The 25,033-nt window shown below is 41.5% G+C and overlaps 3 protein-coding genes across 5 annotated transcripts in view; 1 reads left to right on the top strand and 2 right to left on the bottom strand.

Annotated features, from left to right (window-relative positions):
* LOC109476130 (interferon-induced protein 44-like) overlaps positions 1-5,964 on the bottom strand; it is an 8,092-nt gene extending 2,128 nt beyond the window's left edge. Inside the window, exons 1-5 of the mRNA XM_019777028.1 lie at positions 5,794-5,964; positions 2,566-3,113; positions 2,049-2,130; positions 790-988; positions 227-376 (exon numbers count right to left, since the gene is read on the bottom strand). Of these exons, the coding sequence (XP_019632587.1) occupies positions 227-376; positions 790-988; positions 2,049-2,130; positions 2,566-3,106 (972 nt within the window). The 5' untranslated portion in view covers positions 3,107-3,113; positions 5,794-5,964. The remainder of the gene's footprint in view (positions 1-226; positions 377-789; positions 989-2,048; positions 2,131-2,565; positions 3,114-5,793) is intronic.
* Positions 5,965-6,232: 268 nt separating this feature from the next.
* Positions 6,233-8,483, top strand: LOC109476106. The gene is made up of 4 exons (XM_019776981.1): positions 6,233-6,483; positions 6,749-7,154; positions 7,314-7,526; positions 8,097-8,483. Exons 1-4 carry the CDS (start codon positions 6,364-6,366, stop codon positions 8,294-8,296), a joined length of 939 nt encoding a protein of 312 aa, XP_019632540.1. The 5' UTR covers positions 6,233-6,363; the 3' UTR covers positions 8,297-8,483.
* A 110-nt stretch (positions 8,484-8,593) lies between these two features.
* The window catches only part of LOC109476105 (asparagine synthetase domain-containing protein 1-like), a 29,147-nt gene continuing 12,707 nt past the window's right edge, over positions 8,594-25,033 (bottom strand). The window contains exons 7-13 of one of the 3 annotated variants that reach the window (XM_019776979.1): positions 22,914-22,948; positions 22,568-22,721; positions 12,511-12,578; positions 11,471-11,554; positions 10,347-10,437; positions 9,896-10,120; positions 8,594-8,693 (exon numbers count right to left, since the gene is read on the bottom strand). In XM_019776979.1, coding sequence (XP_019632538.1) covers positions 9,935-10,120; positions 10,347-10,437; positions 11,471-11,554; positions 12,511-12,578; positions 22,568-22,721; positions 22,914-22,948 — 618 coding nt within the window. In that variant the 3' untranslated portion in view covers positions 8,594-8,693; positions 9,896-9,934. Of the gene's footprint in view, positions 8,694-9,895; positions 10,121-10,346; positions 10,438-11,469; positions 11,555-12,506; positions 12,579-22,567; positions 22,722-22,913; positions 22,949-25,033 lie in introns of those variants that run through there. The other 2 variants (XM_019776978.1, XM_019776980.1) reach the window with 2 other exon arrangements.

Below are 25,033 nucleotides of genomic sequence, written 5' to 3'. Positions count from 1 at the left end.
TAACGTACGGCCCGGTCCGGAACCCGTTATCGAACGTTATCGCGGCCCGGGTATGATATAAAGCTCGATACAGCCCTAGCCCATACACCTGCCACGCTCTTCGTGCGCTGCTAGAAACAAACGCTGGCCGATAGAAAGTCTGTTTAGGAGGCTACTCTTCCAAGCTTCGCACAATGGTTTCACATTGACATGATTGACATCGCTAGATTCAAGAAACAACACGCACCTGGTACCTATCAGGCACGTTGCCGTCCAGCAGGTAGGGCAGATCGTCCAGGTCCAGACCGGTGTTGGCGTCCTCCAGCCCCATGGTGTCACACAGGCGGAAACACAGCGTCTCACCATGGCGTTCTCCACGCACCTCGTACGTTCGGTACTAATCATGCAGTTTGAAAATAGACTGAACATTTCACACTGCAGTTTCCTAAATTGTTTCTTTTTGCATGTTGCTTTGATGAAGCTACTGTTATAGCTATCTAACATACAAAGAATAAAATATGTTAGATAGCTACTGTTATAGCTATCTAACATATTTTATCACTTTAACCGTGATAAAATATCTAAAGAAAGGAATTTTTTAGTCACAGTTTTTCGACTTTTCCCTCTTGTGGACAGTCTTTTTATAATCTTTTGTTATTTTTTAGTACATGGAAATTATACCAGACAGGTTTTTTCCTCATCTATCGTAGTACACATTTGAGATGATATGGATGAACTAGAATTATAATTAAAATCTTAGAATCTTGGACCGCCTGTAATTCTATTTCTCTGCGGTTCTAACAGACGTACCCGTGTAGTGAGACTGTGCGGCTGACTGCCCGCCATGGCCTGGCTGGACACGCGGCCCTTGTAGATGGAGTTGATGGTGTTGAAGAAGCTGGATTTCCCAGAACCCACCTGGCCGACCAGCAGGACGTTGACCTGGCTGACGGACGAACAGACCTGCGGCTTGTACCCAGCTACCTGCTGCTTCAGCCGCTCTCGTTCCCTGCGTGAGCATCAAGAATGAGTTCTTTCTATGGCCAAAAATATGATAGTACTCATGTCTGCAATTGTGTCATTACAGCATCAACAAGAATTCAGAGATCTCATACCTCCATGAAATATGTAGAGTTTATGTAAAATTGTTATTTGGGGGATTTGTCTCATTGTATATTGGAGTAAGGTTTTACATTTTAACAGTTCAATCATGTCCTCATTGATTATGCAAATGTCCTCTACATTAATATAATACATGAGAATATAATACATGTACATGTATATGCATAGTGATGTTTACCTTTAAGTAACTTACACATGTCACGAAGTATAAAATTCCCATCATTCACCAATAATAATTCGCAAAATTTTCACATTAATTATGCAAATTAGGTCATTATTTGCATAATTGGTATCTGTTGATGTTTCACCTGCCATGATTACATACATCACATGTATGAAAGTACTATCATGTAAAACACTGTAATTACAGAATTTCCTACTTAATTATGCAAATTTAGCCTTCATCTGCGAAATTTGCATCTAATTATGCACATCTCTCTATAAAGCTACCTGTTGAAACTACGTGATGAAACTACGTTGTTTCTTTCTGGGCTTATCCGCTTTAAAAGATTTCGCCAGAAACTCCTGCAGTTTTAGAAGAAGCTGCTAGGGAGACAAAATCACACAATTTATTCCTGACAGGAAAAGCTATCTGTCACCAATAATCCAAGACCATAGCATGTTCAGGACAAAAGATACAAAAACCGGAAATTCTGCTGCAGTACCAAGGTCAGCCACCAGGAGGCCAATGTTTGACCTTGACCTTTGTCTTCCTAAGACCTACCAACGTACCAAATATCATCACAATACTAGTCAACAGCATGCAAGAGTCCATCCAGTTTTTCATAAGCATGCAATGCATGTCACCGACAAAACAGAATACAGAACAGCGTGTAACAAAAAATAATAATGTACAAGGACATTATACAGGGAAGCATTTATAGCACAATTGATGAAACACTTGAGTTTCGCATACACGAAGTCAGAAATTGAGAAAATGAACTTACTCGTCACTCCACTGAACTTTCCTCCACTCTTTCCCTTCCTGTAGCATCTTTTTTTCGATGGGGACTTCTTTTTCCTCTCTCTCTGTAAACAAGATATCGAAGAATTTGACCCACTCTCTCTTCCGTAAACTACTTCTTAATCAAATGCGATGTTTTGACAGTAAACAAGATAAACTGTACCCATAAAACACGACATGTCATGAAAGCACGTTCGTGGCGCTATGGACAGTCGGACATTTAATCGCCAAATCTTTCGTGCGATCGGTGAATCCTTTAGTTTTTTAATATTATGATGATATCATAACCTCGTATTTCACGAGTCAGCTAAGCTCTAAATAATTTCCATCAATTGCAAACTTCTTGTCACAGGAGATGACGTGCTCTACGTTCGCTGTATTAAACTTTTTTAATACTTTCTATTGTTTTATACATAGATTATGGTATAATCGATATGGTAGTTACCTAATATTTCAAACAATTATCCACAGTAAATGTAACCAGATTAAGATGTACTCACTTCCAATTGAGTATACCTCTACGTCGAGATAGCTGAGATTTCCTCCACAAAACGTGTTGACATTGTGCCCCATCCCATTTCCATAAGTGTAGCCAATGTTGGAGCTGCCGTTGGCGTTGATAAAATTGCCATTATTTGCTTGATAAGTGCCAGTGAACACCTGGAAGTCATGGCCACCACCAAACACAGGACCTCTATCTTGAAGATCGTACAGACAGTTCTGCACATATTGGTTTGCTGGAATCTTCAAAGGATCGAATTTGTTGGCGTTAGAGAGTCGGAAGAGGAAAGAATCCGGGGCTTGAACATAGCTGCCCCGGCTGGTCCACGGTTCACTTGCGTACCCCCCGAACACCCAGCCGATCGCGTTGTATGCGACCGTGACCGTAGGGCCCTTGTTGTTACAGAGCTGGTGGAAGGTGGCAGAATTGTAGCCCTGTGTGGAGGCTTTGAACAGGAGCTCAAAACCTGCGTCAGGCTTCCCCAACCACTCCCGCAGCTGATCTTCATCCTCTTCAGTCAGTCGTTTTCGAAGAGCCATTCTGTATCTGCACAAGGAACAAAACTTACCCTGGTTACCAAACCTCTTTTAGTTGCCATGTCTCTTTGTTTCCGTCCTCTATTTGTGAAGAGGACAAAAGAGAGTCGGCAGCTAAAATAAGTTTAGTAACCAGGCTACAAAGCAATGTCAAGTAATATCAATAAGTTACAGGTTTCGTACCGTGACGGCCCACGCAAAAAGCTTGCTCGCCACAGCGTCAAAGCTGTGAACATTTCGACGACCAAACAGCACTAATATGAAGGGCCATGAGCAACATGACTAGCCTCCGCATGCCAAAAACTGGGGGTTTTGGGGGTCTTCATAGTCTTTGGGAGCTTTTGTGAGGGTCTGCATGCTCTTTTCCGTAAGGCGTAGGCGGGCCCTTTTAATTTCCCGTAATTCGTAGGGAAGTTATTTTATTTACCGTAATTCGTAGTTGAGGAGGCGAAAATTTCCCGTAAAGCGTAGCCAGCGCATTTCACGTAAAGCGTAATCGAGCCTAAAAATTCCCCGTAAATCGTAGTCTGGACTCCCATTTTTCGTAAGCCGTAGCGGACGAACCAGTAACCAGCGGATGACCTGTTGGGTCAACGCCGTACCCAGGATTTCTATTGTCTAACCTGGACATGAGAGCACCCATGACATCAGTGGACTTCTGTGCTATTATTGGTCAGTATTGGCCGGGTGGCGGGAGCACATCTGGAGTCAAGTTTAGTCGCATCTTCATCTCTGCTTTATCTTGTCTGTCCCTTTCTTGCCTGTCCCATCTGGGTCCATGTGTGCGGTACAATCCCACCATGGCTCACGCGATGCCCGTGATAGTGCGCATTTTATCGCATATGGTGGTCCGGCGGGTTGTCTATCAAGAGGCGGCATCTCCTTTTTAATCTGTTTTTTTTTTTGTTTCACGAACTAAAATTCTTTGCGAACTTGTTCACCCCGTTTTGAGAAATTTACGAACATACATGTATTTACAATGCATGTATTTTATTTTCTCAGTCGTAAAATGTACCGATGGGCATATGAATGTACCGGAACAAAATCAGTATTAGTTCGTTGGTTAGTTGCTCAGAAATCGGAGTCTAAAATACACCAGAGAGCCTCTCAATTTTAAAAAATTTCCCCCAACGACAGGGGGGAAGCCCCCCTCTCGTGCTCTCCCCCCGCGTGGACGCACCGCGCTTACGTGGCCTTTGGCCACGTCAGGTGGTGCGCCCCCCGCCGTTCATAAATTTCTGGATCCGCCGGTGGTACGAGTTTTAGATGCAGGTTGGTGAAGTGAATGTTCTAAAGTGGGTTCCGTTATGTACCAAATTATGAATGCTGTGTGAAGTACCTTGCATGCGCGCTTCATTGCAAGGTGTACGTCACAGCTATTGTTTGCGACGTTGTCGGTGAATTTGATCAGTCAACGTTCAACACCAACTTGAATTTAGCGTTATTCGTAGCGAAGCGCCAGAATTTAGCGTAAAGCGTTGCCGGCCTCCCGGAATTTAACGTAAAGCGTTGCGAGCCTCCATAAATTTAGCGTAAAGCGTAATGAGGACCCCCCATGCAGACCCTCTTTTGTGTGTGTGCTATTTTCTGATGCATACTTAGCCGTGGCGACTCTTGATTCGGGCTTACATTGCATTACCCTCAGCAAGAGTCGTGGAAAGATCCAATGGCAGAACTGCACATTTCCCGTTGGCTGCTCGATGCTCCGTTTTTGACCCGGTTTTTTGCTGTCCCGAGCTTCCCTACAATATAACTCCACAATTGGCCGGGTTGCCGATGTTTAGATCAGCCTAAATATTCCACAGCGCGACAGAAAAGTAGTAAAATAGCTAGTCGGCACAAGCTGGCGGCCATCTTGGATATAGTCGGGAATGTCCGCTACCGCCGTCGGGAACGCTCGGTAGCCTTTCCGGTTATAATCGGAGAGCTTTCGGTCGGGCTTCGGTAATCGTGACGCTACCGAGCGTTCCCGACGGCGGTAGCGGACATTCCCGACTATATCCAAGATGGCCGCCAGCTTGTGCCGACTAGCTACTTTTACTACTTTTCTGTCGCGCTGTGGAATATTTAGGCTGATCTAAACATCGGCAACCCGGCCAATTGTGGAGTTATATTGTAGGGAAGCTCGGGACAGCAAAAAACCGGGTCAAAAACGGAGCATCGAGCAGCCAACGGGAAATGTGCAGTTCTGCCAATGGATCTTTCCACGACTCTTGCTGAGGGTAATGCAATGTAAGCCCGAATCAAGAGTCGCCACGGCTAATGCATACTATAGTAACATAGCTGGCCTGGTTGAATTACCCCTGTTTTTAGAACCGTGAGCTAATCAGAAAACAGCCGAAGACCACCAAACCTCCAATTCTATAAGCCTGCTACGGAGGCTACAACACGACAGCGTTTGTGAAACTTACGTCTTTTTGAGTCCCAGAGACAAGTGCAATGAATCTCGGTTTCTAGTCGCTACATTACGGCAAAATTAAGTAAGCAAATCCAGCTGTGTCGGCGATTTACAGTATAATGGAGTATACTATCGTTGGGAAATGTAATATAAAGAATTCGCTGTGTATAATAGCTACACTCGGTGGTGTGGTTTCGGTCTAAACTTAGCTCTTTATTTAGTTATGATAGTTGACCCCTTCTGATCTGTAATACAGTACGTTACTGTAACAGTTGAAGTCTACGTGACATACCTGATCTTAGGTGGTCTTAGGACTCCAGTGTTAAGAGCTCATGAACAACAAAGCACGTTTTAGACTTGAAACTTTGCTGAATACTGTACAGACGATATGAAGCCTTTCTGCGACACTTTATACGAAAATGAGGACCTGAAACTACCATTAGTTTCGATGACGTTAAGGAAGTTGTGACCTGCGCCTCGAGCAATGCATCATGGGAACATGAACCCGGAAGTAAGTGTAAAGCTTTGTGAAAGATACCAACTACTTGGTTTCTGTAGGGGTAAAGGTTTTCTAGTCTTTGTAAGCTTATATAAGAATATTAATATAACCATTGCTTTTTTCACTTTTCCTGTATTTGCTTTTCTATTTCGTGCGTAATACGAAATTCTTGTCATCAAACACAACCGGCAAATGAGCGTATTACAACCACCTGTACATTGAGCCTACCCTTCACCTAAATAGAATGGTCGATTTTCAGATTGTGTTTATGGAGGAAGCGCTTACAGCGTTTTGATCCATCGTTAGAAACTTTAGTACTAGTACGTTGCAAGATAAGAGACATAAACGACGGAAGCTACGATCATGAGCTGGACAGGTTTGTTCGGGGGACGGTCCAGCCATCCCAACACGCGCACGGTGACGCCTGAACGTCTGCCGCCGCTAGGGGGAGACGACTTGGACGGGACACTACGGAAACTACAGGTACGGAATGATTAAGTGCGAATACTAGTACCGGTATACCATGTTCGGTGTAGTGCAGGCAAGGAGAGAAAAAAGTCCTTGGTACAGAGGGTATAACTATGAGAAAGTCGGGAACATAACACACACTAGTAATTTGTTTCCAAACAATGAATTGTTGAAAACGATGTGAACAAAATGTGAACAATTTGAAGGAGAGATGGGAATTCTTGCCAAAGACATTGCCATATCATTCTCACATTCATGATTATACTTGATGTCTCAAAAGAAATGCAGGCCTCCCAAGGAACACATCAAAGCCCTTGAAGACACCTTCCAGCTGCAGTCTGATGCCATAGGAAAACTCCGCACAGAAAATGACCGTCTGGAGACGGAGAACCGCGAGCTTCACCGGCTTCTCCACGACATCAGGGACTTTGTAGAGTGGAAATGTCCCTGTCCACACCCACGGTCGTACCATGCAGTACCACGGCTTGCCAACAGGGGGCGTCCGAGGAGAGACTTTCAGGCCATTTTCGGCGGCGAGTCCAACTACCCCGTGGACGGAGGGGAGCCCAGGGTTAGTGTTGAAACTTGGAGGGACTGGTTTGACTCTGTGGCAAGGGAACACGGATCTCCTTGGTATCATCCCTATCCACAGGCAGTGGTACCACAGAAGCCGGAACCACGAAAAAGTAGGTACCTGACTTAAGTAAGCTTTCAGGGTATTATTTACCAATGTGAAGTTTATATGTATAACAAGTTAATACCTCTGTCTACCTTTTAAATTTTAAATTATAATTAGTACTTGTACCCTAAAATGAGTCTGATGATGATTTCATTATTCCCTTCAGTAATCTGCTATGTAAAAGCCGAGGGCCCATTCCACGGATCAGATACGCAGCTCCTGTCAAAACTGAACGAAAGACTAGGGAAACATAATGTTGCCATGGAAACCAGGCCCTGGCAACCGTCGCCACGCCCGGTCTCTGAAGCCACCCTAGTCTTCTGTCTCAACGCGTCACGACTTGGCACAGATGTGGACAAGGCCTTGATGGGCACTGAAGGTAGGGCAAGATTTTCCACAGAATTCGTCTTTCAAATAATACAATCATAATACAATCCAAGATGATGTGACCAAGTGATATCTTGTCTGTAACCTTCAGAATCTTTGATAACCAGATAACCACTACTAGTTTACGTCATCCATAGCACAAATATATAGAAGTTGACAACAAAATCTTTTAAAAAAGTATGTCAGTAAACTATTTTCCATTTTGTACGACTGTCAAGTTTCATCAAGAATCATGATGATACATGTACTTACCATGCTACTGAAGGCTGGATAGCACTGTATGTATTCTGGTATACTGTTCAAAAGAAGAATCTTAACAAACACGTGTAACAGTGGGGGCGCTACCAACTGACCCGGCCGAAGGTCTAGAGCTTTTAGCGGAGCGGTTAGAGCGTCTGGTTATGAAGCTCTGGTGCCCGGGGGCCGTGGGTTCGAACCCCGGCCCGGGACCAGAAGGGTTTTTACTGGCTCCTCCTGTTTCTTACACACGTGCTATGCAAATTGAGAGCATCTGATATGAAAGAAATTATTCTGCAATTATGATTTTGTTTTTTTTCTCCAGGAAACAATGTTATCCTCATCGTGATGCACCACCGCCCTCCCCACGATGCCCGCATCTCTGCCCAATCACGGTCCGTGCTCCGGGAAGGACATACCAAACTTATCGTGGATGCCGTATTCTTCGAGCGGGAGGGACTGTATGATTGTGATGTGAACACTGAGGCAGTGAAGGACCTAGCTTTTCACCTACAAGGCTGCTGAGTATATGAAAAAAACTGTAGTGCTGTTCCAGAATTGTAGTGTTTATAAGGATAAATGTCTCCAGTTTAGCATTAATTATCATTGGATATGCAGCTTATCCTCTGTTTATATATAATGTTACAGCTAAATCTAAATATATAATGTTACAGCTAAATCTACATGTACATGTTCAATCTTAGTTGAAATCCTTACCACAGGGAACGGTTGCTTTGAACATGTGTACCACTGAACCGCTAGTGCTAGCAAATGATGGAAATATTGTCCTTGTAATTCTTATTGTTCTATTTATTAAATGTACCACCATAAAATCACAATAAAATCTGTTAGAGACAAGTAGTAAACATTGAGCACAATTTGCAAATGTTTGATGGAAGAGCCAAAGTGATACATGTATCAACTAGAGGTCGGAGATCTCATGTCTTCGTCAGAGGTACATCGTTCTAGAGAAATTAACATGCGTATTCTTCACTCTTTTTAATAATCAATTTGGTCTAAAGAACAAAAGAATCTCTGTACTATTTTTATGGTACAGAACACACTGAAACGGTTTGCCGCAGATTATACAGATGCGTCGTCACCCGTGTTAGCACACCCCCCCCTACGTTATTTGAGTTTGGACTGTTACTGGAAAAAAAACGTTCAAGAAATTCTTACTGTGTTGAAAGTGTCACGACAGCGCCGCAAAAAATAATAAGAGAGGATGTTATAAAGGAAAGAATCAGAACAGGGTGACTACTGCTGTTTTGTTAATTTGTCTTTATGACGAATAGAAGACTTGTTTCTTGTGTTCTTTGTGTCCTAACATTTGTACTTCTACAGTTAGTATATTCCAAATCTAGGCATCTCATTTTTCGGCCCTTCGTGTTTTTATTGCGCGCTTGCCTTAAATTTAAGGTAATTAGATTTAAGGTCTCCAGTGGACGTCATCCATAGCAATTACTTGGTGTGGCCGTAGAAAATAACCTGACATATGTCCAACCTATCCTCCCCCTGCTGAAGTTATAGTACAATCCCTCAATGTAACGTCATTTGATCCCATCCCATTATGGGGTTCCCCGGCTATATCCAGCTGTCGGCTGTCTCCAAGCAGATGTAGGTGGGGGATTTCTAAACACAAAAGGTCCTATTACGGGGACATAACGACCTCCACGACTCTCATCTTTGAACTCAATCTTGGAGACCACGACAGTAATATGCCTATCAAATTTCATTAACTTCCATCCACACATACAAAAGTTATCCTGCTCACAAGAAAAATTAACAAAATGCCCCCTGTAGTCACAACGAAACCCCCCACGAAGCTCAGTAACGAACTTAACCTTGGTCCCGACAATAGTAAGCACCACACCAAGAATTATAATCAACATTTTACAAATACTTGAGTTATCTTGCTAACAAGCCACAAACACAAAAGGTGCACTAACGTGACGCACGGACCCCCCACGAAGCCGAAACTTGTACTTGACTTCGGCCTCAACAGCGGTAATATGCCTGCCAAAAATCATGGACGTCGAATCATGCCTTCCAGAGTTATATCGCAAAATCCGCAGTTCCCCACACTCCGGCGAGACAATTTCATAGTCCTTCTGACGAAGACAATAAATAGGCAGTTATCTATGTGATATCCGTGTCTGTATGTTACTCTATTGTTAGCCTGTTACATCTGTCAGAAGCCTTCTCTGCAGTGTTCTCCATTTTGGCGATCCTGGAGCCAAACTGAATGGCTCTCTTTGGTAACACAGCTGCAGACCTCAGCCCGAGTTCTCTCGCTGCTACTCGCAGTAACAACTTCTCCCCAACTCCTCGGGGTAAGGTTAGATTTGCCTGGAACAGAAGAAGTGACATAAAATACACTGTAAATTAAAATACCTCAAAATGTTCTGGGGAGCAGTTTTTATAATGTTGCAAACATGTATGCCAAATCTGTATTGGTTGGAACAATATTTAGGAAAAAACCTGCTGCAGCAGTAAATAGTTTTTGCATTTTACCTGTTGCACAGCTTGAAAATCAAGGTTAAAAATTGAGCAACAAATAATTTCTGTCACCAACCTTGCACTCAATAGGAACAGAACTGAGGAAGGAGACCACATCCTCATCAAGAAACGGGAAGTGGGATTCTTTCCCATGGTCTGAGATTATCCTGCATAAAAAACACAGATTTCTAGTGACTCACTGACTGGACTGTTTGATGTGACATCTTTGACATTCATGACTTATACCTAGTGCTGTGTACCGGTTTGCTGGACCGATTCCGGACTTGTAAAAATGTGTAGGTTCAAGTCCAAAAAAACCTAAAAGTCGAGAACCGATTCCAGACTTATTACAAAAAAAAAACATGTCACATAACCCTTTTCTTACCAAACCACCTAAAACCTCCCATAGGTGGCAAAATCTGTGCTGCAAAATGAAGAAAACATTGCCATCGGGCATCGTCAAGTACCGGCCTCCATGTTATGTGGCCAAAGTTTCACCCAGACAACATTGCAAGGTTGCCAACATGCAATTCTGTATATGCCATGGGTTTAGGTCCAGACTTACAAGTCCGGAACTGAACCTAAACCTCTGGAGTTGAATCCGGACCTGAACCTAAATGTGGGTTTAGGTACACAGAACTACTTACACCTGGAGCTTGACTTTGGTATGCTATATTTGCATCAAAAGGCATCAGTTCTACGTTTCTTATTATATGGATAAGAAATACACCATCTAAAGAATGTTTGATACAAGACCATCTGTGCTGCTTGACATTTTGTCCTACATGTACTTAAGGCCACACCAATTTAATTTCTTGGTTAACGGATTCGCCCGCTTCATTTTTTTTCTGATTTGCAAATAAAATAAAAATTCAGAATCAACTGCAAAATGCTCATATTTTGCCCTGAACAGTTGAAAACAGTCCTTTTCTTCCTAGTTGTTACAGTTACTCCATCTTTCAATGCAGTGGTATCATTAAAAGTTCAAAATTCATTATTTAAATTTTCAACCAGCCTGGTGTGTTGACTTCATGGCTCCTATCGTACCATTTTGGGCCATAATAGGATGCCTAGGCCTGTTTTTATTTTTATTTCGCCCGCCCGCTCCATTATTCTTCTTCAAAAATCCGTTAACCAAGAAATCAAATTGATGTGGCCTAAAGGCTTATAAAACCAAGAGAATCCGTGACTATGACAGACCTGTCATCCCTCCCCAGGTTCCTGGAGGAGATCCTGGCCACTTCCATCTCCACTTCCTCCAGCAGACCTTTCCAACCTTCTGAGCTGCAATCATCACAACATAATACATTTCTCTAGGAACTAAAACATCTCTTAAGTTAAGGTCTAAGCAGAGACCTGTCTCATCATGATAAAAATAGTTGCCAGGCTTTACCATTTTATGTACGAAACATGACTAGATTAGATCCGTGAATAGTTTCATCAGCTTGGTAAGACACTGAGTAAAGAGACTCTTTTTAAACAACCAAGTCTTTTATTCAGCCGACGTTTTGGTGACCGTCTGTCACCTTCCTCATAGCAATTCTGACTGGTTCACATTGCATTGCAGCACAGGTCGCTGCTACAGATGCATTCCCAAATGTACAATATTTACATATCTACACATATGTGGGATTGGATTATAGGGAAACGTCAGCTGAATAAAAGTGTGTAAAAAGAGTCTCTTTACTCAATGACTGGTACACAAAATTCACAATGTATCATACAGTCTGCAAATGTCTTCATTTTGGACTAGTCAACCCCCAAATTCTAGGATTTGATTTCACAATGCTGTTGGCAATACCAAGGACTGTTGAGGTTGCAGTTCATACCTGACTGGACAGGTGGCGCTGCAATCTCATACTAACTACTACAAAGTGCCTTCAAGTTTTTCCACACTGTCAGAAGCAGTTGGATAGCCTAGGACACAATGAAGAGGTACAAGGCTGGAGCAGGCTAGCATGTCGGCAGATCTTACTGCACCTGCACAAAATCCCCAGCTTTTTTCATGGTTTTTGTTGGATGTTTGGCCAATGTTGCATCAGAAGATTATAACATCTTTTCTGACACTGTACTTAAAACTATTGAGAAGATATGATCCTTTAATTTGCAAATACGACCTTAAAAAGAGACGTTCTGCCAAAGTGCTATACACATTACAGTCCTAATTTTGCTCAGGCATACATGTTGTAGTATGTTCTGCTGAGGTGACTGAGGTTGAGTTGCTGAGGTCACACACTCACTTGAACTTGCTCCTGTGCCTGGAGTACCCTGCCAGCTGTTCGTCTGCCCCCATGCCCACCAACAGCACCTGGGAACCATGAGAACAAACATTCTCACTCTGTTTTCCAGACATTTTGATTCTAAGTACTAGTTGTGATATGGTAAGACAAGTATATAACCATCTGCGTAACATGTAGGCTGGGATAGAAACCAGCAACAGTTCTATACCCCTGCACTACATGGTCACAAATGACAGGATAGAAGTAACTGAAACTTTGAAACCATAACCATCTCACACTACCAAAATGTTGAACAGAGAGACTGAAACAATATTTCTTCTACTTAAAACTATGTACATGTATATCTTTAACTTGGTTTCTGTACTTTCAAAGTTGTACAATATGTAACTGAATGTTTCCTTTAAAGTCTTAAATCCTCTGAGAAATTTGATATTGCATTGTAAATTAGTGATAATTCAGATTTTTTTTAGTCTGCCAATGCTAATTAAGTTTCTTACATGTAACGTTATATGGTAAAAATGTTGTAAATATTGTAACTGTACAGAAGGGTTTGTAGAAAAGATTGAGTCAAGAAAAATGACAGAACTAAAAGGTACACTCTTCAAGAAGAAAAAAACATTATGTAGCAGTTATAATTATACACTATAGACATTACAAAAGTTTTCATCACCAAACCATTATGCTTTGGATCATGTTTTGGATCATGCTACAACTATTTTGTGGTCATACATGTATATAGGTAATGCCTGGTATAGCTATACCCTTGGACATGCCTAGTATATGTGGAAGGGGTTACTCCAGGGTAACCTGCCATGTTTACACACTTGTGGGGTTACATTCGGGTAACGCATGGTCACTCTGGTCTGTGGTTGTCTTCTGGTAACCCCCGGGTTATCAAGTCCCTACACACTTAGACTTCAATTTCAGGAACTTTGCCAAAAGAAACAATCATTTTTGTCAGTTAATGTGTTCAACGTTAGATGAATCCAAGGCTGAAATTCCCACTATGTTCATTTAACCTTGTAGTTGTAGGTCAAGGTCACGTATAGAACCAGTAATTCAAAGCCAGCTGGAATATGGAGCAAAATCACCAGTTTTTCTCACAATGTTTTTGTCCTTCCTGGTAGAGTCTGGCATCGCACTTTACTCTTGGTTGTGAAATGTGAGAATGTTTCTCCAAAACAGAGTAGGTGTTTTGGACCAGCCAGTGACACAGATATAGCATCAAAGGTAGGGAGTAGTCCAGAAGATGTTATGGTTGGCAGATGGTGTTGACATCCCTCAGGCATTTGCAGATGTCAAATTCTTTAAAACGATTATAAAGTAAAGTTTATTACAAGGCTCATGCCCATGGGATAATTTCAAGTATTATGAGTGATTATGTGAATATGAGTACACTATATTGCTGGTCTGTAGTTAGGTTCTACATCTAACATTACACCACTAATATGAGGTTTGATTTCTTCTTTGGAAGCAGTAGGAAACGAGAAGTCCCAAGTTTTTTGTCTGTATTCTTATAGGCTAGAAATCGTGAATAATCTGTTCCTTTCCGCATCAAATTGGGGATTCGTAGATGAAATGTACAAGACTTTACGAAACAAAGGGGGCAAAGTTACAGGTGGCTAAGGGAGTTACCCAAGGATATGTTCAAGGGAAACATCCTAAATATGTCTAACAAGTGTATCAGACATCACACCTGCGGCGGACTGGGGCCTTGGTGTTTCATGAGCAGAATCATCAGCCCTGACATCAGCTCTTTGAGAATTCAAACATGATTTCAGTGAAAGTGTTTCAGTTGTTATTGTCGAGATAAAACCTTAGGACAACCTTCAACCGTGGCCACACTGGGTCTTTTGTTGTGAAACTGAGAGATATTTGTGTTCAGAACAACCCAACTACAAAGCCGGTGTGAGTGGTTCAAACATAACAGTCTGGTCTCAGGTTTGACATCTTTGAAAAGGTGATAGTCACCTGTTACAATGTATGTCAATCCTTCCACAAATGTGGTATTTTTTTTTTAAATCGTCATAAATAAATAAATAAATAAATAAAAGCCTCCCCTTTCTGTTTCTGCAACTCTTCAACTATCTCTAGTTTACATTAGCTTGGGTGCCATCCTCCACAACTACCCCAAGGGTCTGCCTTTTAGCTTGCTTCTGTGGCAGTGACTGAAATGGCAGAGCCGGCTCTAGAAGTAAATGTGGACGATGGCACCCAGACTGAGGTACCGTTACATAACCATGTGGGCATGTTGAAAAAGTTAAGATGCCCCATTTTAACAAGCAGTGGCCTCTTGCAGAAGGTTTCCTATCTACCTCCTCTAAGGCTCAAGGAGGTGAGAATGCCCCGCACCGAGGGAACCCTCATGTATCAAGGGCAGCTGACTATCTCATCACAAGGACGAAAATAGCTCCGACTGTGCCAGTGGGAACATCGCAAAGTTTCCTCGCGGAAATGTGAGGTCAGGACCTCTGCTTTACTGACTTCTGTAGGGAGGAGTTCACATGTGGTAAAACAAGAGGCTGGGATATGTGTACTGGCAGACCCTGCTTGACCCTCCTACCGTGCTGAACACAAGAGGAAGCTAAAAATACCAAAGTGCCCCTGAAGGACAGAGATGAGAAGATCCTTGACTTGGCTCCAACTCAGGGAGCCAAGTTCTGGGGCCGACTTATCTCCCAGGTAGTAAAGTGCAGGCATGTGTATGCAAAATTTCTTACGTAGGAAATATCTTTTTTAAAAGCTCCCTCAAATAGGATCTTGGTTGATTGTTTGAAACATTACCAGAATGAGAGTTTTCTGACAGTTTCTATGAGGAGATGTAGCAAGCTTTTCTTGTAAGCCAGTGTAGTGATCTGTTAGGGCCTTGACTATGGTTTGGCTGGGGAATGTGCTTGTAGCAGCAAGCAATGTTACCTGCAACAGTGCGGGTATGCAGAAAGAGCATTTCATGCCCTGTAGTAACATACATAAAGGTGAAAATGAAGTTGGAGGATGGACCAAATCAACAGACATAGGATTCAGGAATAAACATACATTTCCCCATCAGGCCACACCAATTTAATTTGTTGGCTCTCGGATTTTTTCAGAAAAAATATGAAGCGACAGGGCGAAAAAAAATAAAAATAAAAACAGGTCTAGGCATCCTATTATAGGCTTAAATGCTACATAAGGAGCCATGAAGTCAACACAAAAGGCTGGGTTAAAATTTAAACATTGAATTTTGAACTTTTAATCAAACCACTGCAATGATAGATGGGAAAACTGTAACAACTAGGAAGAAAAGGACTATCAGTCAACTGTTGGGGGCAAAACATGATTTCAGTTGATTCAGAACCAGAATCATATTTTTTTTTTTTTCTTGCAAATCAGAAAAAAACGAAGAGGCGAATCCGAGAACCAACAAATTAAATTGGTGTGGCCTCAGGATGACAATCATTCAATCAGGTTTAATTTGCATGGACCAGTAGGGCATGAAGACTACCCTTGGACCAGAGCCAGTGTCACAGCCAGAATGTTTATTGATGAAACTTAGTTTCAACAGTTACCATGTCCCCTTAAAGTCAACACAGGATAAAAATAACCCTGTAAATGTGCTGACAGGGCTGAGAAACCCACGCCCTGGAGGAACTGTTGCATCATGCTGGCCCGGTCTTGGGCAGTTGTCATCCTGAAGGGTTCCTACTCTTCATGTCATCAGATGTCCTTTCTCCACAGGGCCATATCCCTATGAACTGTCACATCACTAGTTTTATCTTTCCTAAACCTCATCTATATATAGTTTTTTTTGCTTGGTACAAATTTTTTATGTATTATAGTGTATATGAGGGAGTGTATATATTGTTTGCCTTGCCTATTGTAACTTTTTTTCTGTACGCAAACTCTTTCCATTCAGGGATTCCCATCCCTGCTGCAAGGTTTGCTTTTGGTGTTTGTTTGAAATAAATAAAATAATTCCAAAATGTATGTCTGAGTCAACCCTGTCTCCCATCTTCTCCTAATCTCCAAGCAGATCATAGGGTGTCAAGTCAGTATCCATTGGCCAGAGGAGTGTCCATTATCCTTTGATGGCTAATGGGAGCCTGCTAATGAATTACGCTCCTCTACTGACTTGCCACCGTATGATCTGCTTGGAGATTAGTCTTCTCCAGCCAGTCCTCTGCAGACTTTTCTGCATTTGTATCTATGAGTGCAGTGATTTCTTTTTGAGGACAACATTGGCCAGGTAGCCGTATTGGCCACTTGTTGATGAAGCCCTCCTGTCGAGAAGAAAATGCCAGACTGATAAAACAAATGCAGGCTGCTAGAAAAGTCTGCGCAGGAGGCTAGTCTTCTCAACTTCCACATACATTAAACATTACACTGTATAAACGGCATGCGTTGCTTCCTAAGTTGTTTCGAAGAAGTTCACATACATCTCTGGTGTAAAAGATCTTGTGCAATTGAAAAATGAAGAGTGCAAGCACAAACAAGTTTAAAGTTGAATCTGCATTTCCTAAATTGTCAAAAGCATTGTAAACGTTAGAGTGTGTAGAATAATCCCTCAGCCTAAATAAGTTCAAACTGTTTCCTCATGTTTGAATTTTAAAAGATTACTTTATTTCCTGTTCAGTAGTGCTGTTGCTGACGTTTGGCCTTTATGAATAAACATTATGCTTGAAAGCTTTAAAACAACCTACCAGATAAATTTGCCTCAATTTTGTAGGTAGGAAGCAACTAATTGAAACATACACACAACACCAGACCCCATCCGTCCTTCATCTAGTATACTGGAGAATGGAGAACTTAAATGTCTGATGTATATGGAGAAGACTGCTCCTCAAGCTAACCAATAGCTTTCCCACAGCAGTCATCCCTCAGTATTACAGACAGTTGGAGCTGCATACATGTAGTTGCACTGATATGACTTCTTCCGTGGTTCAGGCTCAAATGAGCACAGTACACGAATTTCAAACTTCAACAGTTAAACCTGTACTAGTAACCACCTTTACATTTGGCTGATATGACTTTCTTTTAAGGTCGCTTAGGCCATGTTGATTTGATTATATGGATGACATCCTCCGGGAACCCCAAAACTGATGCACGCGTGCGAATAAAAAAAAAGTTTTGCAAAAAAAAAAAGTTGTCTTCATTATGAAATCTACGTGATCATGAGGGTTGAACAAATGGGACAGAATATGGTTTGGCGAATTATCTAGTCTTCAAGTTCATTTCTTTACAATTTCGTCTTTTTTCGTTAGATTTTGGCATTCTACAACATTGGTATAGTTTTTATTCTTTTTTTTTTGTAACTTACGGTATATTTTTGCTCATTTTGCAACTGTTTTGTACGATTTACAGTATGGTTGAAAACTTTTTTTTTTGGAAACGGCCGAAAATTCATGCGCGCGCGGATGTCATCCATATAATCAAATCAACATGGCCTTAGACACAAGCATTATCCTGTCAAAAGTAACCACCTGTCCACATAGCCCAGCTTTTATCAGTCCCTTAAGCTTGGTTTGAGTGGTCTTCTCAAGCTGCATGATGCTTGACTCACTGTACACCTTTCCAGTGCAAACTGCCCTCACTGATAGTTCTGATAATGGTTTACAGTGTTCGATAGATTTTCAAGATTGCAGAAGAAAAATTTATACAATCTGCAATTTTGCAGCAGGAAAAATTGGCACTTGGGATTTGGTGCTCTTGGCCCCAAGGACAGACAACACTTAAGCTCCTGTTCTGAAACAACAGGAGCTTCTTCACTAATTTGCATCAACCTTGTCTTGACTTGTCTATCTTTTGTTTCCTTTTGGACTTCCAAAAATTTGTCTTCTCTAGTTTGCATGTCAATCAATAGTCCATGCTTATAAACTTGCAAGATTGTAGTATAGAGGCTTGTGTATTTGCAGAAAGTATTTCCAAATTGCAGAACAAAATTTTGACTCTTCTGCAATATTGCAGAACACTGATAAAAAGTATTTCGACCACTGGTTTAGAAAATGTTTTTTCAATGGAAGGAAATAATGGATCAGTGCCAGAACTGCAAGTAATCTGTGAGGATGGAGCTCTTTCCAGTTGCTCCATGTCAGCCAACGTGACTCCACTGAACTGGGTCTCTGGCACCGCTATTGAGGTGTCACCCCTGCGCCACAACGTTTGTTTAGAAGAAAGGTCACTGTCAGTCACGCACTGACTATCAATGTCTGAATCTACACACGAGGGGCAGGCTTGGGACCAGAAATGCTGACTCATCGAGTGCCTATCAGCAAAGCGAATCTTGCCAAGTGGTTTCACAAGCTGGTCTTCATATTGTTTAAACACAGAAGTGACACCAATATTCAGAGACCAACAAGTTTGGGGTAGGATTTAATGAAGACATCCACATGTTTTAATTTGAAATAAAGAAAACAAAAGAGGGTTTGACCAAACTTTGTATGGATATACATGCATATGAAGCCAGTTCTCAGGTATATTATGATTGTCATACGTAGTTCATTCATATGTGTAGAAGCCATGCATGTTTCTCTATTTTTGGTCCCCTTTCTTGGAAAACTTAGGGACTCCTTCAACCAAGAACACAGACTCTTTAAGGGTTTTCCTGTCTCTCTTCTCACCTCTTAAAGATAAAGCCATGTCTCGAGGAGACAGGGAGTGCTAATCAAGGGTGCTTGTACCTAAGAATACAGCTGTACATGTACCTTGAACCAAGAGACTTTTTTCTTCCACACTGGTCATTTGCACTGTTGCTATATTTGTAGGCAAAGTATTGCATTCTGCACCAAATTTATAAATCATGTTTATTTACTTCATTTACTACAATGTATTTCGCTCAATTGACCACTGAAATCTTAATCTGTCCTTATGGTTTTATGTCAGAATTCTTCCTAGATTTTGTCTGTAAAAATTACCAGTTCTACAGTATGTAGGGCAAAGGCCACCAAATGGCGCATGCCCAGAGGGCCCAGTCTGAGACCCCTTTGAGTGAGTGCAGCCAAACCAACTGAAAAAGCCTTTTTCTTGGTATATGTGGATAAATGCTGGCATTTTCCAGCTGGAGAGTTATTTCTATTTCTATTAACTTGAAAAAACTGGCTGTTAGGGTAGTTTTGGCTGCTTGGTAGGTTCTAAAACTAATCCCATCTTCTTGTCTTTTGGTGGTCTTCAAGGGGGTCAGAGGTCATGCTGCCAGTGTTTGCATTTGCCGTGCCAGGTATCGCTGGTCAAAAAGTGAAATTTTTGGACTAAATGGACAATTTGGAAGTTGGACTACCCTGTCAATATGTGTTTGCAATAGTTGAACACTCAAGTAGGTGATTGTTGACAGCTCAGTTCTTAGATGTTTTCTATATATTCCAATAGGGGCTGGAATTAGTGGGCTGTGCCCTGTAGAACTATCTTGGTAAGCTATAGGGTCTACCACTCAGACACCTTCAACTATTTCTAGGGACACCATTTAGTGGACGGACCACTGAATTGTGTCAGAGGAGGTGAGAAAAGCCAGGTTTACAATGTGGGAGCTGATGAAATAGCACAGGTTGGCTTCTCGGGCCAAGGATATCTGAGGACTACCGGTAGAATGTTGGCTGTTGTAAGTGCCTTGTTACTGACACAGTCTGTGAGTTGTCCATCTCAACACTCAGTCAGAAAAGAAGAAATAGTCAAGCCTTCAAGAGTTAGAAGCTATGATTAAGGTGTTCGAATTTTTTTTAATTGTAGCTAGAGTGGAACTTGTTGCCACAAAGTACAGTAAGGATATCATCACTAGAAAGCTTTAAACATGGTAGACTGTGCAAAGGTAACAAGGTGTGACAGGTCATTCAGTGTAATACAACCATCTGCTGCTGCACCATAATCTTATGCCTGCATATACTGTAATAGCTGGTATTCAACAGATATTAATATGTCAAGAAACTAAAGACATAAAATGATAATCTCCAAGCAGATCCTATTTTGGCAAGACAGTATCCATTGGCCAAAGGAGTGTCCATTAGCCACAGACACTCCTCTGCTTGGAAAGTACAAATTAACCTTGTCAGTCTGTGGTTACAGAATTTCCCTCTTCACTTCCTGTCACCCTACTGTATTCAAATAACCAACAACGTAACCTTTATTACACACAGGTGATGACATCAAGGAAAAGGCAACTTTGTTGGGGGTATATATTGCATTTCTGAAACACTCCCCAAGGGAACAAAGTCCACAGCGAGAGCTTTTGACACCCATGTGAAATAAGACTAGGCTGGGCTATCTCATCATTGAGTTAGTACATCCCCAGACTGTCTCTTTATCACAGTTTATGGTACACACACCATCACTCTCTATTTGGACAGGGCTGGGTACAAAGTCTCCTCAGTGCAAAGTCCACTACTCAAGTTAGGTCATTTAAGGGAAATGTACATGTAGGAATGTACAAAGTACATAGAAAAAATGTGATTCCGATTTCAGTCTTGAAAGAAAGGGCTGGTAGATAGGAATTCTCTTTTGGTTTTTATCTTCTTTTTTCTATTTCATATTTTAGCTGAAGTGATCCAACAAATACAGTCACCCGGTACTTATAATTTCTTTTGAGAAGATGGGAAAACAGCACCTGTGACAATTTATTTGGTAATAATAGTTTGCATAAGAAATATAACAGAATAAAGCAATATTAATACAACAAAAACTCCACACACTTGAAACATGAAGAAGGCATCCATTGACCAACTTCATCCAGAGATTACCAACTAAAGTCTCCTACAGGTGTCAATACTAACCTGTATATGGCATGGTTAATGACACTGAGTGTCAGCCTTTTTAGCTTTTGTCCACTCCCCACGATTCGCTACCAACAGCAGATTGTGGGAAGCAGACAAAAGCTAAAAAAGCTGACACTCAGGCTACTTTATACAAGCAATAAATGTGACTTTTTGTGACAAGCCTATGACTGCACTTGAAGTTGAAGGACAACCACCCCTCCACTTAATGTAATTTGTTGTACCAGTACTTCAAAACACTTTCAAGGAGAAGTGCTACAAGTGGCCATTTGGCCATGGTGCTACCTTGATCATAATTTATTACACTTATTTATACAAAATAATGATGTACCTGACTTTCCTAATGGGAACATTTAGAGACTACACTAAGGACAATGTCATGTTTCAACACCCTTTCTGTGGCCATTTGACATTATCTTGATCAGGTTCCAGATTTATTACAAACTGTTTGTAAAATCAAAGGATTTCCTCCACCATTATCACCACCCTGTTTGTTCTGTTGAGAGGAGGCAGCGGTTTGGGGACAAACAGAATGTGAGACGGTCAATGTCACGAAATCAATCACAGCACTTAGTCAGTGCACATCCAACGCTGTGTTTCACTGTGTTTATTTTATCACTCACTACGCTCAGTGCGCATTGAACGCTATGACATTAATCAGTGACTAGTGCTGTGTACCGGTTCACTGGACTTAAATCCGGACTTGTAAGAATGTTTAGGTTCAAGTCCAAAAAAGTCAAGAACCGAGTCCGGACTTTACCATAAAAGACCATTTTACATACCCCTTTTCTTTCCAAACCACCTAAAACCTTCCGTAGATTGCAAAAACTTTGCCGCAAAATGAAGAAAACATAGCCATCGGGCATCGTCAATTGTCGGCCTCCATGTTATGTGGCCAAAGTTTCACCCTGACAGCATTGCAAGGTTGTCAACATGCAATTTTGTATATGCCATGGGTTTAAGTCCGGAACTGAACCTAAACCTCTGGACTTGAATCCGGACCTGAACCTAAATGTGGGTTTAGGTATGCAGCACTATCAGTGACCAGAGCACATTGAACGTGTACATGTAGATGGTATGGCCAAGTGTCACGGTCATCAGGACTAGCCAAAACTGCAAGGAACAGTCCAGGCAGGAAGAAAGAGGGGGAGGCAATGAAAAAGATGGGAGGATAGTATAAGAGAATGGACCAATAGGACAATAAGTTAAACATTACGAAGAACAGAAAAACCGAGAAGGGTGGAGAAACTGGTTGTCAGATCATCTGAGGTAGCTCAACAGTCAGACTAATTATAGTTGAGATGAGAGCACACTGAACTAACCTTGGCAGGGGAGGAGTACAAGTTATTGGCCTGGTTCTTGTCAGGACAGTTTGCCAACCTGCCCCTCCCCCTGGCAGCGAACCAGATGGCACAGCCTATGCTGTCATCCAGCACAGTCTGGAGGGGATACAGCAGGTGGCTCACATGGTGGGACCTACCATTTTGAAAAGGAGGGAAGGAAGAGAAATTTAACTTGAAGTTTGTAAAAGAACTTGATTGTGTGCAAGAATGATCTAATATATTTTATGATCTATAAATAAAACTGTTAACTTCTTAACTTGGAACACACAGTTGAAGACAATGTACAAAAGAAGAGATGAATAAAGAGTAATCTGTATACATGTACCTCCTCTCCCTCAGTTCATCCAAGGTCACATTCACCTGTACATGTGGAGAGGAAAACAATACTTTGTATGAGAATGTTATGTTGTTATACTGGACGATCACAGTTTCACTGTACCATTGATTTTGTAATTTGTATATTTTATTGTATTGTAAGATTAATAGTCTGAACTTATAACATTCTTAATGCTTTTAAGTTGTACAGTCTACAATTCAGCCAAGACATTTAACCTGTATATGTTTCTGTGAGTGATGTATGTGTATGATAAATCAGTCATCACCATCATCATCATCATGCATTGTGACAAGCCCAGCACATCGGCAGAACATACTGCACCTGCGCAGTACGTACTGCCGCCGTGCTGACAAGCCCAGCTCAGTAACATGAAAGATTCAAGATATCTTTATTGAGCTATCGCAGTGAGAATATCACTGAATTGCAGTCAATTTACAGACAATTTGTTTTAAAAACGCTCACAAAGACATATAATATTGCACATAATTCTGAATCCTCTGGTTAAGAATACTTGTTTGCAGGGAACTATATTACTGCTCATAAGACTATGATCTTTTAGTTACAGCATAAAAACATATAAAAAATGTACACGCAATATTTGGAGTTATTCAGTTTCACATGTTTAAAAGTAGTAACTAAATTCAATATATACAAGTTAAGAGTTGTTTGATATCACGATAAACGAAATTTACAAATGCCATTAGGGATGATTATTATCCGTATTTGTTCAGTAATGAACACATGTATGGGATAGGGGAATAATGGCTTTCAACTTACCTCCACAAAGTTCCAGTGCCTGCTTGGGTTGATCCTGACCAGCTCTTCCAGCCCCTGGAGCCCTGTGACTCTGTCAGGCACCTGAAAGGAATGATTGTGGACAACCTCTTCCTGATTTTTGTTCCCTTTCTTCTTCCCAGGCTGGTGTTGTTTCTCTTTCTGTTGGAAGGCAACATTCAGGAGGTCGATGGGCTCTTCTGGTGGGACAAATCTGGAGGGAACCGATCATAATCATTATAATACTATATGTACTTCATTAGTATGTATAGATTTGACCTCTTCTTGTTTCTAAAACAGGTATGATTAGTAAGTGTAAGAACAGATGGAGCTTATAAAGTTATAATACATGTACATGCCAACAAAAACAGTTACCCGGTATGCAAGCAATTGGACATGACTTTGGAAACGGTCAGATGTTTCAGGTAGCATGCATCCACTACCTTTCATCAGTGACACTGGAGACTTGTCATCAGAAAGGCAGGTTTATAAGCACAAACTATTGATTGATATGCAAATAAGTGAAGTCTAACCTTCACCGACTTATGATACATAGTTTATCCATAAGCAACATTAATTTTTCTTTGCTACTTACATTGTAAAGATCAAAAGCTAACAATATGAAACCTTTATATAGCCTACAAATGTATGTGAGAGAAATCTAGCATGCGATATAATCATAAGGGAAAATTCTTCAACACAGGGAGTTTGAAGGTATATAAAACCAGGAGAAAGAAATGATGTTAACTTCATCACACCCACCTGTCAGCTAAGGCTGCTATAACCATTGAATCCACTCCTCCTGAAAACAAAATGGCCACTCGACACTTTTCAGGACAGTTCTCTTCAGTTGAGTCCTGCACAGCTGCTGTCCTCATTTCCACCTCCGAAGACATTTCAGGACAGCCGGTTTTCACAGCAGGTGCAGCACAAGCCTCTCCACGTGCCTCATCAGAGAGCAGGAGTTGCTCGGCCCTATCCTGGAGCTTTTCCAATGAGTCAAGCTGTTCAACATGTTGTTTTTGAACGGTGGACTTGGCTGTATTAGACCCTCTCTCCCTGGGGACATTGAACACCCTCCGTTTGACGGCCTCCCCGAGCACCGTGATCAACTGAACTGCCAACGTCTTCAGCTTCTCATCAACAATCTGGTCCAAAATGTCCGGCATCGCTGCAAGTTTCTCCGTACCTTTGCGTAGATCGTTGACAACACACCTTGTAATGCTATCAGGGCCGCAACTTGCTTCTGTGGAACTACTTGCTGCCAACTGAAGGCCATTTTCGACACTAGTTCTGTCCATTGGACTCAATAAGTCAACGTTTGACTTTCTATG

This window comes from Branchiostoma belcheri, unplaced genomic scaffold (assembly GCF_001625305.1).
Source record: "Branchiostoma belcheri isolate BF01 breed outbred unplaced genomic scaffold, Haploidv18h27 scaffold36, whole genome shotgun sequence".
In the NCBI taxonomy this organism is placed as follows: domain Eukaryota; kingdom Metazoa; phylum Chordata; class Leptocardii; order Amphioxiformes; family Branchiostomatidae; genus Branchiostoma; species Branchiostoma belcheri.
The sequence above is the reverse complement of the archived record's forward strand: the minus strand, read 5'-3'. Positions and strand labels throughout refer to the sequence as shown.